The following is a 12670-nucleotide window of genomic DNA, read 5'->3' on the forward strand; positions in this document are numbered from 1 at the left end:
ATTGTTCTTTCCTTCTTATCACAATTTATTCCTTTCAACACTTTTGTATATCAAATGGTTACATAAAAAAAAGGTATAAATCACTGAGAAATCTGATGCAAAAATGGTTACATGACTTCATTAGAGATCATAGATTATTGAAAACCAAAAAAAAGTTTTCGTTATGTTCTTCACCAAGTTCATATATATTCGGTCTGGTTTCATTCATATAATTGTCAAAGACAGTTCAAATAGCGACATTTTTTTTGGATATATATGTAATTCTATCTACAAATGGAGACATATTATCAATAGAATCATATAAGAGACAAGTTAGTAGAATCAACTAATATAAAAAAACCTTAACACATGTAACTGGAAGTAAACGGCAGGGTGATGGCACTTTTTGTTCCATTTTATTATTAATTTATCATATCTTTTATGGACTATGTATCAATGGAATCATGTAAGCGACAAGTTAGTAGCCTTAGATGTTAGAGTAATCCAAATTTCTATATCATAACAATTGCAAATGCACGTAGATTAGATAAGCAAGGCCTACTCTGAGATTAATTCACAAATCTTTCCCTCCATACAAACCTTAGAAACAACGTTGTTGATCACAACTTTCTAGTTCATCAATCCTATCTTTGCAGCTATTACAATCATGGCTACTTTTTTTGTGACCCTGATCTTCATTCTGGGAGCTTTTGCTTCCCTTTCCATGTCTCGCACTCTCCTGGAAACATCAATGAATGTGAGGCATGAAGAATGGATGGCTCAATATGGACGAGTCTATAAGGATGCTGATGATAAGGAGACACGTTTCAATGTTTTCAAGGAAAATGTGGCTTTCATTGAATCTTTTAACAATGTAGGGGATAAGCCTTACAAGCTGGGCATCAATCAGTTTGCCGATCTTACCAATGAAGAGTTTAAGGCCACAAGAAATAGATTCAAGGGTCATATGTGTTCTAATGATGCAGTTTCTTTCAAGTATGAAAATATTACTGTAGTACCTGCTACCATGGATTGGAGAACAAAAGGAGCAGTAACACCCATCAAGGATCAAGGCCAATGTGGTATGTGCATTCGGTTCGTTTTTTGTTAGAATCTGAGTTGATAGAATATTTTTAGTTGCTTAACTCATTTGTCAATCAAAATACAGGATGTTGCTGGGCATTTTCCGCGGTGGCCGCGATGGAAGGGATTACTAAGCTATCAACAGGTAAATTGATCTCCCTTTCTGAGCAAGAGGTTGTGGATTGTGATGTCAAGGGGGAGGATGAAGGCTGTAATGGCGGATTAATGGATGATGCCTTCAAATTCATCATTCAGAATAAGGGTCTCACCACTGAGACTAACTACCCTTACAAGGCTACTGATGGAACTTGCAATGCCAAGGAAGACGCCAACCATGCTGCCAAGATAACTGGTTATGAAGATGTGCCTGCCAACAGTGAGGCAGCGCTAATGAAGGCTGTTGCGAACCAACCTATCTCTATTGCCATTGATGCTGGAGGGTCTGATTTCCAATTCTACTCTAGTGGCATCTTTACAGGATCTTGCGGCACCGAATTAGACCATGGTGTTACTGCTGTTGGTTACGGAGCAGTTGGAGGGACTAAGTATTGGCTTGTGAAGAACTCGTGGGGCACAGGATGGGGTGAAAAAGGGTACATAAGGATGCAGAAAGATGTTGCTGCAAAGGAAGGTCTTTGTGGCATTGCAATGCAGGCCTCTTACCCTACTGCATAATGTTGTATATGTTTATTTACCTAATTGTGAATTACAGTGTGTATGCTGTGGTCGATGCATGGCTCAGCAAGGACTTGTGTAGGCCTTGTATGCCAGAAACAAGTTTGTATATGAATTGTTGTTCGTATATATAAGTGAACTATGTTAAGTATCCTAAAGATCCTACCAGAATTTGGGTTTAATGAATGAAAGGACAATGAATGTTCAGTTAAAATACCATCTTTTGTGCACTTTTGTGCTGAGCAGCTAACCAGAGCCATATGAGGATAAGAAACCTATGAACAAACAGAATAGAAGATAATGAGACCATTAATTTTGCAGTGATATGATCTCAGTCCAATAACTTTGCCCTGTGCCTTTTAATGTCGTCTAGTAGTCTAGATAGATATAATTCAAATAATAGATTTTTAAAATGTGTGTACCTACACACTAGTTAATCAACAGTTTAGGAAAAATTTCAGAATAATAAACAATGACCAAGCACCACAATTTTTACGAGGAAACCCAAACGGGGAAAAATCTCGAGTCTATATAGCGACCAACCTTCGAAACAATCTACCATAATGAACGAAGATTACAAGGGCTTTACTCAGCCTCACCAAACACATTTACATCCTAGATTCAGCGTATGCTTCGACATAGAAGGAATCCACCTAAGCTGCAACTGCTTTGGACTTCACCCAATGGTGGACCCAGGTTCGAATTCATTGGGGGCACAACTAAGCGGGGGTTCACCTCTGAAATTTTTTTTGGGTTATTTATATGGCACGAAGATAATCACTAATAATATTTTCAAGTAATAAATTCGTCTTTGACAATGTTCATTCCCGAAAAATGTGTTTCAATACTTTTCATGCTATAGGCAAAATCAATGCTAACTTAAAAGGTCAATACACCAAAGAAAAAGAAAGATGTTTCTTTGTTTGCACTCTCAATTGACTGTTGTTGGCTGTTGCGTGCAAATAACTAAATAAGGGGAGGGCTAAGGGCTTAGACTTGGATAGTTGGACTGGATGGATTAGAGGACTGAAATGTTTTGGTTTGAGGCCTTGTGGCTAAGCCTATATACCGTATTAAAAAAAATTGGTTCCAATATACAAATTTATTAGAGATCCCAATGCAACTACTTATTTATAAGATATTTATGGCATAATCTCTATTTTACATACGTAAGAATGAACATAAAAAATAAATATAAAATAGAAAATGACCAATCACATGAGTGGTAAGAGAGAGTTTTAATCCTTAGTTGTAATTTTTAAAAATTCATTGGGGGCAAAGTTAGAATTCATTGGGGGCATATATGTCTACTTATATATACATTAATGGGTTTTTAAAAAATTCACTATTGTATATAGGTCTGCCACTAAGCCCACCAAATACTTGTGTTGTGTAGAACTTCTCTTGAAATCCACCAACATGAATCATCTCTCCACCACGAGCTCTTCACTGTTATGGTCTCCATCAGCAATTCACACAATAGTTGCTTACCACAGTCTCTCTTAATTCTAATACATTTAATCACTTATCACTAAAGTACAGGAAAGATCTAAACGGACATATAAAGCTGTTATGGAAGTATTGTAGATTTTATTATCAATTGCTTCGATGGACGTCTTCATGAGAGACTTTGTGTCCTTTATACACAAACTTGATTTCACGAGATAAAATCATGTAGAATAATGTGTTTATCTATAAATCAATCTCATCTATCCAGATTTGATTAATAGCTTAGTATGTAAGCATTCATCAACTACCTAAATGATAAGAGTTATATTAGAGAGAAAAACCAATTATCATTAGAGGATTAAATCAAGTATGTCATGATATATCCATAAGATCCATATGCCCTAGGCAGCACGGACATGCCAAAAATGTCACCGCACCTGCATTGGGTGCAGTAGGGATATGGATGCGGCATAATACGTATATGGTCTCTTTTTCCATTAAAAAAAATAGACTACTCGTATGAGATTTGTCTACCATCTACGTAAAAATTGTCATCTACATAAAAACCCAATCGACATTTGTCATCTCCAGAAAAACCCAATCGCCATCTATCATCTCTAGAAGAACAATTTGAGTGGACTCATAAATATAAGAGACCTTTACAGACAATTTGATTCTACTTAAACTCCTTTGCAGATGTCAGACAGCTATTTAAGGCCCAATCTTTTAGAACTTGGGCTTGGGCCTGCCTAAGGCACAGTACAACAAATAACTTGAAGTGGGTTGGGTTTGACCCACACCAATATTTTTAACGTTTTTTTGAGGGTATTTTTGGGATAGCACCAAAGTCGCACAACATCCAAAGCCCTAGGCAACAACAAAAGAAACCTAAACCTTAGTATAAAAAAACAATTAGAATATATAACCAATATTTATAAATAAGACTTTAGATTAATATTTAAAAAGTATAGTTTTTATTTGCCGAGTCCCCCGCATCCCGAATTCTTTGAGAATTTGCCAATCACAGTCCTGGCGTGGAGCTCGGGTTCGATGGAGACCCTATGAACATGGAGAGAGAATGGTGTTGCAAATAGGAAAGAGAATGGTGGAGAAAGAAAGAAGAAATTAAATTTTAAAAAAAACCAAGAGAGGGAGAGGTAGAGAGAAAAAGTCAAAGTCATTTTAAAATTACCCAAGAGAGAGAACTAGGAAACCAAAATGATATGTGTCCATAATTTTGATGTCCATAATTGTCCATAATCTAGATGGCATGAGGAGAAATGTGGGGACCCTAAACCCTATTAAATGGTCCCCCACACTTCTCTTCATGCCACCTAGATTATAGACAATAATAGACAATTATAGACATGTAGTGCTTCCGTTTTCGGAATGAGTTGTGGCCCATTAAATTTCATTTAAAATGAATCTTATGACTTGTCATGCCACATCGTTTATGTACAATAAATCTATATTTAAATATTATTTTTTATTTTTAAGACACAGTGTGACCATATCAAACAAATGAGTTAATCACAATTGTCCAAATCAGAATTTTTTGATCAATCACGTAGATAAGCAAATTAAGCTTTCGTGGAGTGGACGGAAATTTGATTAGCAAACTTTCTCTAAATAGTGACATGCTGAAAAATCCCAATGTATCTGAACATTTATTACTTCATTAATTCACCTTTGCTAGCTAGCAATCATCACTGCAATGGAGTTCACATACAACACCAAAACATATTTTCTTTCAAGTATGAAAACGTTATTGCAGTACCTTCTATCATGGATTGGAGAACAAGAGGAGCAGTAACACCCATCAAGGATATCAAGGTACCTTGTATGCTACCCGTAGTAACATTTTCGTTGATGGGTGTTACTGCCCCTTTATTTCTCCAATCCATAGTAAAAGCTACCCGCAGTAACATTTTTCTACTCGAAAGAAACTGCATCAATAGAGAACACGTACAAGCCCTTTTTTGGCCCCCTGGATTTTGAAAATATTTTACTAGCTTTGTCAACTAGTTTGCATGTTTGTCAAAAAAGTCCTCGTTGGGCTGATGCTTATGAGGTAGGTAGTTGGTTACCCAAGGCAGGCCTCGGTTCGATTCTCACAAAAGCCTTTTTATACTTTGTACTTCATTTTTTTAATCTATTTTGCATAGTTTTCATTGAATCTCTAATTTATAATACACAATAAATTAATATATATTTATATATGATATAAATATATGTTATATAAAGCCAAAATTTGTAATATTGTACAAATTTTGTAGATTTGGATTGTTTCACCGGAAGGCACTTGGCAAAGAATACCCATCATGCCAGCTGCACACTACTCTTTGTAATAATATCCATAATTATTCATACTTTAGGTAGCATGCTTACTCAACATGCCACCTAGATTAAAAAGAATAAATAAAAAATGATAACCCACTTTTCCCTATCTTTTTCTGCCTCTCTCACTCATGATTTTCTTTTTGTCTTTTTCATTTGTCTTCCTTATCTCTCTTCTCTCTATTTTTCTCTCAGTTGCAACATCCACGGCCAAAAAATGGAGCAGCGATTTCATTTTAAGTTTTATGAGATTCATTTAGGATTTCGCGTTGGTGATTAGTGCGGAAGAAGATGTCAATTTTTTTGGGTATTCTATCAACAAAGAGATTAGAAGATGTGGAGCATCACTGAATATTCGACGTGAGCCCTGCAATATTTGATCTACAAGCACAAACGACGAATATTAAAATGTCAAGAATTTATATAGGTTGGACAACGAATGCAAAGTTTACTCACCAGTGTCTTATTACATTGATAATTGCATTCAATGTGTAATAAGCCTCTGCCAAGCTTACTAAGCCACCACTGCCAAGTTTAATTTTAAGTGTCTTATTTCATTGACAGTGTAACATTAACATTTAAAGTGTAATACTCCCCTGACAAACTAAATAAGTCAACACTACCAAGTTTACTCATCAGTGGCTTATTACATTGACAGCATAACTAATTACATTCAATGTGTAATAAACCCCCACCAAGCTTACTAAGCCACCACTGTCAAACTAAATAAGCCAGAATTGCCCAGTTTACTCATCAGTGGCTTATTATATTGACAACGTAATTAATTACATTCAAAGTGTAATAAGAAGGCAGAGCATAAAATCTCATAAAAATTTCATCCAATTTCAATCTATACTAGTGGGTTCACAATGACATTGTTTTTTCTTTTTTGAAATACCATTGAGAAATTTGTTTCTCATTAGAATCGAACATTGGGCACACATGTGCCTAACCCAATCGATTGCTAACTGAGCCACCGCTCGTTGGCTCACAATGACATTGTTACAACACCCATGAAAACCTAGACTAAGATCTTAAAGACCCATGTAAACCTAGACCGAAATCTCAAATACCATGAAAACTCAAACCAAAATCTCAAATACCTACGAAAACCAAAAAATAAAAATAAAACTCAAACTGGAATCTCAAATACCCATGAAAACCCCAACCGAAATCTCAAATACCCAAGAAAATCCAAACGAATAATCGAAATGTCAAATACCCATCAAAGTCAGGTCATCAATGGGTCTCTACTTGCCGGTGGCCGTTTCAGTGGCAAAGGGCTGAGAGTTGGAGGGTGTTCAAGATTATCACAAGATTTAAAATCACAAAATAGAGCTTAATCTCCAAATCAATCTGATTTTGAGGCCGATCACGCTTGAAGATCACGGGGTCATTAATTGGTATACATTTAACTTCTTGGCATGTCCAATAAGCCTTGACACGTGTTCATCTCAAATTATTCTCTCACATTGTAATAATATTTTAACATAAAAATAAGGATAAATTAGTAAATTAAATAAATTTTCTTTCCTTTCTTTTTTATCTATCCAAACATGGGAGATAGAAAAATATTCCTCCTTCCCCTCCCTTCCCTTCTCTCCCTCTCCCTCTCCCCCTCCCTCTCCCTCTCCCTCTCCCCACCCTTCTCTTCCCTTCTCTTCCCTTCCCCCCAAATCCCTCAATCCAAACACACACCAAATGTCAAGGCAATAAGTCACATAGCAGGTTTGCACTTGTTTACATTTGTTTTTTCCATACTCACTGTGCGTTTCATCTGCCGTATTCTATGCGAATGGATGGTAAACAGGAAAAATCCATATAAGGTCCATATTGGAACCCTTGACATTTTGCACTAGATTTACTCCAAACATTTTTCATTCCTTCTCATCACAATTTATTCATTTCAACACTTTTGTATATCAAATGGTTACATAAAAAAAGGTATAATCACTGAGAAATCTGATGCAAAAATGGTTACATGACTTCATTTGAGATCATAGATTATTGAAAACCAAAAAAAAGTTTTCGTTATGTTCTTCACCAAGTTCATATATATTCGGTCTGGTTTCATTTATATAATTGTCAAAGACAGTTCAAATGGCGACATTTTTTTTTGGATATGTAATTCTGTCTACAAATGGAGACATACGCTATATTAAATTTTCACAGACTATGTATCAATAGAATCATATAAGAGACAAGTTAGTAGAATCAACTAATATAAAAAACCTTAAAACACATATGTAACTGGAAGTAAACGGCAAGGTGATGGCACTTTTTGTTCAATTTTATTATTAATTTATCGTATCTTTTATGCACTATGTATCAATGGAATCATCTAAGCGACAAGTTAGTAGCCCTAGATGTTAGAGTAGTAATCCAAATTTCTATATCATAACAATTGCAAATGCACGTAGATTAGATAAGCAAGGCCTACACTGACATTAATTCCCAAATCTTTCCCTATATATAAACCTTAGAAACAACGTTGTTGATCACAACTTTTGAGTTCATCAATCCTATCTTTGCAGCTATTACAATCATGGCTACTTTTTTTGTGACCCTGATCTTCATTCTGGGAGCTTGTGCTTCCCTTTCCATGTCTCGCACTCTCCTGGAAACATCAATGAATGTGAGGCATGAACTATGGATGGCTCAATATGGACGAGTCTACAAGGATGCTGATGAGAAGGAGACACGTTTCAATGTTTTCAAGGAAAATGTGGCTCGCATTGAATCTTTTAACAATGCAGGGGATAAGCCTTACAGGCTGGGCATCAACCAGTTTGCTGATCTTACCAATGAAGAGTTTAAGGCCACAAGAAATAGATTCAAGGGCCATACGTGTTCTAATGATGCAGTTTCTTTCAAGTATGAAAATATTACTGCAGTACCTGCTACCATGGATTGGAGAACAAAAGGAGCAGTAACACCCATCAAGGATCAAGGCCAATGTGGTATGTGCATTCAATTCATTTTTTTTAGAATCTCAGTTGATAGAATATTTTTAGTTGCTTAACTCATTTGTCAATCAAAATACAGGATGTTGCTGGGCATTTTCTGCGGTGGCCGCGATGGAAGGGATTACTAAGCTATCAACAGGTAAATTGATCTCCCTTTCTGAGCAAGAGGTTGTGGATTGTGATGTCAAGGGTCAGGATGAAGGCTGTAATGGCGGATTAATGGATGATGCCTTCAAATTCATCATTCAAAATAAGGGTCTCACCACTGAGACTAACTACCCTTACAAGGCTACTGATGGAACTTGCAACGCCAAGGAAGATGCCAACCATGCTGCCAAGATAACTGGTTATGAAGATGTGCCTGCCAACAACGAGGCAGCACTAATGAAGGCTGTTGCGAACCAACCTATCTCTGTTGCCATTGATGCTGGAGGGTATGATTTCCAATTCTACTCCAGTGGCATCTTTACAGGATCTTGCGGCACTGAATTAGACCATGGTGTTACTGCTGTTGGTTACGGAGCGGTTGGAGGGACTAAATATTGGCTTGTGAAGAACTCGTGGGGCACGGGATGGGGCGAAAAAGGGTACATAAGGATGCAGAAAGATGTTGCTGCAAAGGAAGGTCTTTGTGGCATTGCAATGCAGGCCTCTTACCCTACTGCATAATGTTCTGTATATTTATTCACCTAAATATGTATTGAAGTGTGTATGCTGTGGTCGATGCGTGGCTCAGCATGAACTTGTGCAGGTCTTGTATGCCAGAAACAAGTTTGTATATGAATCACTGTTAGTATATATAAGTGAACTGTGTTAAGCTTCCTAAAAATCCAATCAATATTTTGGTTGAATGAATGAAAATACAATGAATGTTCAGTTAAAATATCGAATTGAAACCCTACGGCAAGAGACTCAGAAAACATGTCTTGAGTTCGCAATTCGCGAGCGTAGAAACAATGGAAAGAAACATGAGGAGAAGTAAAGAAATAAATAAAAATCATTTTATATATTTTTCGTCATATCAGCGGATTTTAATTGCAATTTACTATAAAGGCTAACAGAACCAGAACCCGAATTGCAAAATAGAGTGACTTGTTTAATCCAGAAAAAAGTATAAGGGTTTGTTTTGATTTTTTTTTATAAGTGTAGGGATTTTTGGGATACTTTTCCTATGTTTGATTTTTATGCACGCATCAGCAACCCACCACGCAGCACTTTCAACCCTTCCTACAATAGCAAGCCGGGAAACCTGGAATCGCCACTTACCATTTGTGTGATATAAGAAGTAACTAAACTCTCTCTCTTTCCTTTTTAATGGTCCTCCCTACCCGACTACCATGCTGTGAACACCATTATTTTTCGTTCCTCTCTCTTATATTTGCATTCTTGTTCTTTTTCTACAGTCGGTTTAATCTGGGATTTTGTGAGTCTCGATGATTCATTGCTGCAAGGCAGAGGAAAATTAAACATTGCAATGGAAATGTATGTGTTACTTTGCAAAATTCAAGAAATCGATAGCCAAATACCTGTTTTTCATGATCTGCAGTTTCTCCAGATTTCTGGGAAAGAGTGAATGAAACTGAATCTTCAAAGCGACAGCTGTTTGTTTCTGTTTAGGCCTGATAGATTGGGTAATTAGTGCGGAATTAGTGAATTGGCTTGCTCATTTCGGAAAAGGGTTTCTGGGTATTTGATTGACTATGGAAAGCAGAGTTTAGGGTTTGTGAGGGAGAAAAATGGCTCCAGCGACTGATGTTTCTTCTCAGATAAGCATATTGAATGAGAGTAAGTGTGGTTGTAAGGGCACAGTGTCTGCCCTAGATGATCCGAAAGATGATAACTTTGATGGTTTAAACCAAGTGAGCGCTGGAAAACCTCCAAGAAACCTTTCCACTATGAGGCATTGCACCAGTTCCCAATGGTTGGCAGAATTGGTAAGCCAAAAGACCTGTTCTTCTTCCATATCTTGTCTTGTAACTGGATATCATTAGTTATTATCAATTTTTGAATGTCTCTTGTCATTTTGGATTGTCTGTCCTTATTATTAGTTCAGTAGAGGCATTTGATGGATTGGCAATATTACTGTTTTAGCTTTCTGATGCACTTCTGTATCACTCTCCATATAATCAAATACTGATGCCTGTGAATAAGTGCACACAGATTTCACTTTCCTTGAAAAGTATAGAAGTTAAACTGTGGAAAGTTAGACAGCTATTCAATCCTGATTTCATACTTCATTATAGGGGAGCCTATTTTGATCTGTTTTACATGGCTGTATGTGTTCATTCTTTCACCTGTCTATATGTATGTAATCTCAAAGAGGAGATATTATTATTGTAGTCCATTCTTCTTTATGCAGGAATCAGATAATGGGATTATGGGTTTTAACAAGTCACCGCCGGGTGAAAATTCTGGGTTTGTACCGGTATTTCGATCGGGAAGTTGTTCGGAAAAGGGGCCAAAACAATACATGGAGGATGAATATATTTGTTTAGATAATCTCCAGGAACATCTAGGACAAGCTGAAGATTTCCCTTCTCCTGGAGCATTTTATGGGGTGTGTCATTTGCTCTTAGGTTGTTAAAACTTCAATCATTTTTGTGATTTATTGAGATTGGTGACTGAAATTGGCATATACTTCAACAGGTATTCGATGGACATGGTGGCACTGATGCTGCAAAGTTCACCAGAATGAACATCCTGAAGTTCATCGTCGACGACTCCAACTTCCAATCCACAACTAAAAAGGCAATCAAGAGTGCTTTTGTGAGGGCTGATCATGCATTTGCGGATGCTAAATCGCTCGATAGTTCTTCTGGCACCACTGCTCTGACTGCCCTTATTTTGGGAAAGTGAGGATCTTATCTTTGCTTCTATAAATTTCTGGTTTACTTGTTTGTATGATGTATGTGTGTCTTGATCATGCTGGTTCTTACAATCATTTCAGAACCATGTTTATCGCCAATGCTGGGGATTCTCGCGCAGTTCTGGGCAAACGAGGAAGAGCCATCGAGCTGTCCAAAGACCACAAACCCAACTGCATAGCCGAAAGGCTAAGGATCGAGAAACTTGGTGGTGTCATATACGACGGGTACCTCAATGGCCAGTTATCAGTAGCAAGAGCACTTGGTGACTGGCACATCAAGGGCTCGAAAGGTACAAAATCTCCCTTGAGCTCGGAGCCAGAGTTGGAGGAGATTTCCCTTACAGAAGAAGACGAGTATTTGATAATGGGTTGTGATGGTTTGTGGGATGTGATGAGTAGCCAATGTGCAGTGACAATGGTGAGGAAAGAGCTGATGATGCACAATGATCCAGAGAGGTGCTGTAAAGCACTTGTGAAGGAAGCTCTACAACGCAATACATGCGACAATCTAACAGTCGTGGTGGTCTGTTTCTCGCAGGATCCACCTCCTCGGATTGAGATCCCTAAATCCCATAAAAGGAGGAGTATATCAGCTGAAGGGCTGGATCTTCTCAAGGGTGTGCTGAGTAACATATGAACAGAATATGGCTGCATAGACAAGTAACCCCAGCCCAGCTCGTGAAGGGTAAATGGGTCGGGCCGAGCACGGCCAGTTCCGGGTTAACAGGCCTCTGCCAGTTTGACTTCTAAAAATAAAAACTAAAAGAAAACACTAAAATAAACAAATCATAAATGGGGGGATTTGATTTTTGTCCATTCAAATTTTGTCTCTTTTTTTTTTTTATCACACTGATGTAGTAGTACTACTATTGACAATCCTAGTGCATGGCAACTAGTGGAAGTTCATCTCTATGTTTGCAAGTGGGGATTGATTCAACTACTGATGTTGGCGCTGACCCTTTGAATATGTATTAGTTAATTTTTTGACCCAAAAAAACTATAAGTACATATAATTGATTTTGTTGTTGTTGATGTAATTATTGGTGGGATCAAAGAAGATTGTCCCATCAAATTGTCATGAATACATTAGGAGAGAATTTGGCAGGATGAATATTCTTTAATTTTTGATTCAACGTTGTGCTTAGTTTTGGACAAGATTTTAAATCTCCTATATTGATTTGAGATGAAAATGCAGAAGTGTGCACTGGAAATTGACTGGTATGTTTATGATCCTGCTGCTCTCACGAGGGATCCTGTGTTTTTATTAAAATACGAGATAACTCTTATTGCCTTCCAATTCATCTAACGGTCACAA

At 37.3% G+C, this 12670-nt stretch overlaps 3 protein-coding genes across 4 annotated transcripts; all 3 read left to right on the top strand.

Annotated features, from left to right (window-relative positions):
- The first annotated feature begins 646 nt into the window (after positions 1-646).
- LOC119981750 (senescence-specific cysteine protease SAG39-like) lies at positions 647-1938 on the top strand. Its single transcript, XM_038824868.1, has 2 exons — positions 647-1061; positions 1148-1938. The coding sequence occupies exons 1-2, from the start codon at positions 647-649 to the stop codon at positions 1735-1737; spliced, it is 1005 nt and encodes a 334-aa protein (XP_038680796.1). The 3' UTR covers positions 1738-1938.
- A 6167-nt stretch (positions 1939-8105) lies between these two features.
- On the top strand, positions 8106-9315 carry LOC119981944 (senescence-specific cysteine protease SAG39-like). Its single transcript, XM_038825084.1, has 2 exons — positions 8106-8483; positions 8569-9315. The coding sequence occupies exons 1-2, from the start codon at positions 8126-8128 to the stop codon at positions 9156-9158; spliced, it is 948 nt and encodes a 315-aa protein (XP_038681012.1). The 5' UTR covers positions 8106-8125; the 3' UTR covers positions 9159-9315.
- Positions 9316-9691: 376 nt separating this feature from the next.
- Positions 9692-12456, top strand: LOC119980746 (probable protein phosphatase 2C 47). 2 transcript variants are annotated; one of them, XM_038823543.1, is made up of 5 exons: positions 9692-9774; positions 9893-10423; positions 10849-11046; positions 11136-11341; positions 11437-12456. In XM_038823543.1, exons 2-5 carry the CDS (start codon positions 10226-10228, stop codon positions 11990-11992), a joined length of 1158 nt encoding a protein of 385 aa, XP_038679471.1. In that variant the 5' UTR covers positions 9692-9774; positions 9893-10225; the 3' UTR covers positions 11993-12456. The 2 variants fall into 2 exon arrangements, with proteins under 2 accessions (XP_038679471.1, XP_038679475.1); XM_038823547.1 differs by lacking the exon at positions 9692-9774 and having other exon boundaries at positions 9785-10423.
- Positions 12457-12670: the final 214 nt, after the last annotated feature.

Source organism: Tripterygium wilfordii, chromosome 2 (assembly GCF_013401445.1).
Source record: "Tripterygium wilfordii isolate XIE 37 chromosome 2, ASM1340144v1, whole genome shotgun sequence".
Classification (NCBI taxonomy): domain Eukaryota; kingdom Viridiplantae; phylum Streptophyta; class Magnoliopsida; order Celastrales; family Celastraceae; genus Tripterygium; species Tripterygium wilfordii.

Bases quoted from the DNA above. Each gene is read 5' to 3' on its own strand.
- LOC119981944 (XM_038825084.1), top strand. From the start codon at position 8,126: ATGTCTCGCACTCTCCTGGAAACATCAATGAATGTGAGGCATGAACTA. The intron at 8,484-8,568 runs GTATGTGCATTC...ATCAAAATACAG, and splicing joins CAAGGATCAAGGCCAATGTG to GATGTTGCTGGGCATTTTCT.
- LOC119981750 (XM_038824868.1), top strand. From the start codon at position 647: ATGGCTACTTTTTTTGTGACCCTGATCTTCATTCTGGGAGCTTTTGCT. The intron at 1,062-1,147 runs GTATGTGCATTC...ATCAAAATACAG, and splicing joins CAAGGATCAAGGCCAATGTG to GATGTTGCTGGGCATTTTCC.
- LOC119980746 (XM_038823543.1), top strand. From the start codon at position 10,226: ATGGCTCCAGCGACTGATGTTTCTTCTCAGATAAGCATATTGAATGAG. The intron at 11,047-11,135 runs GTGTGTCATTTG...ATACTTCAACAG, and splicing joins CTCCTGGAGCATTTTATGGG to GTATTCGATGGACATGGTGG. The intron at 11,342-11,436 runs GTGAGGATCTTA...CAATCATTTCAG, and splicing joins ACTGCCCTTATTTTGGGAAA to AACCATGTTTATCGCCAATG.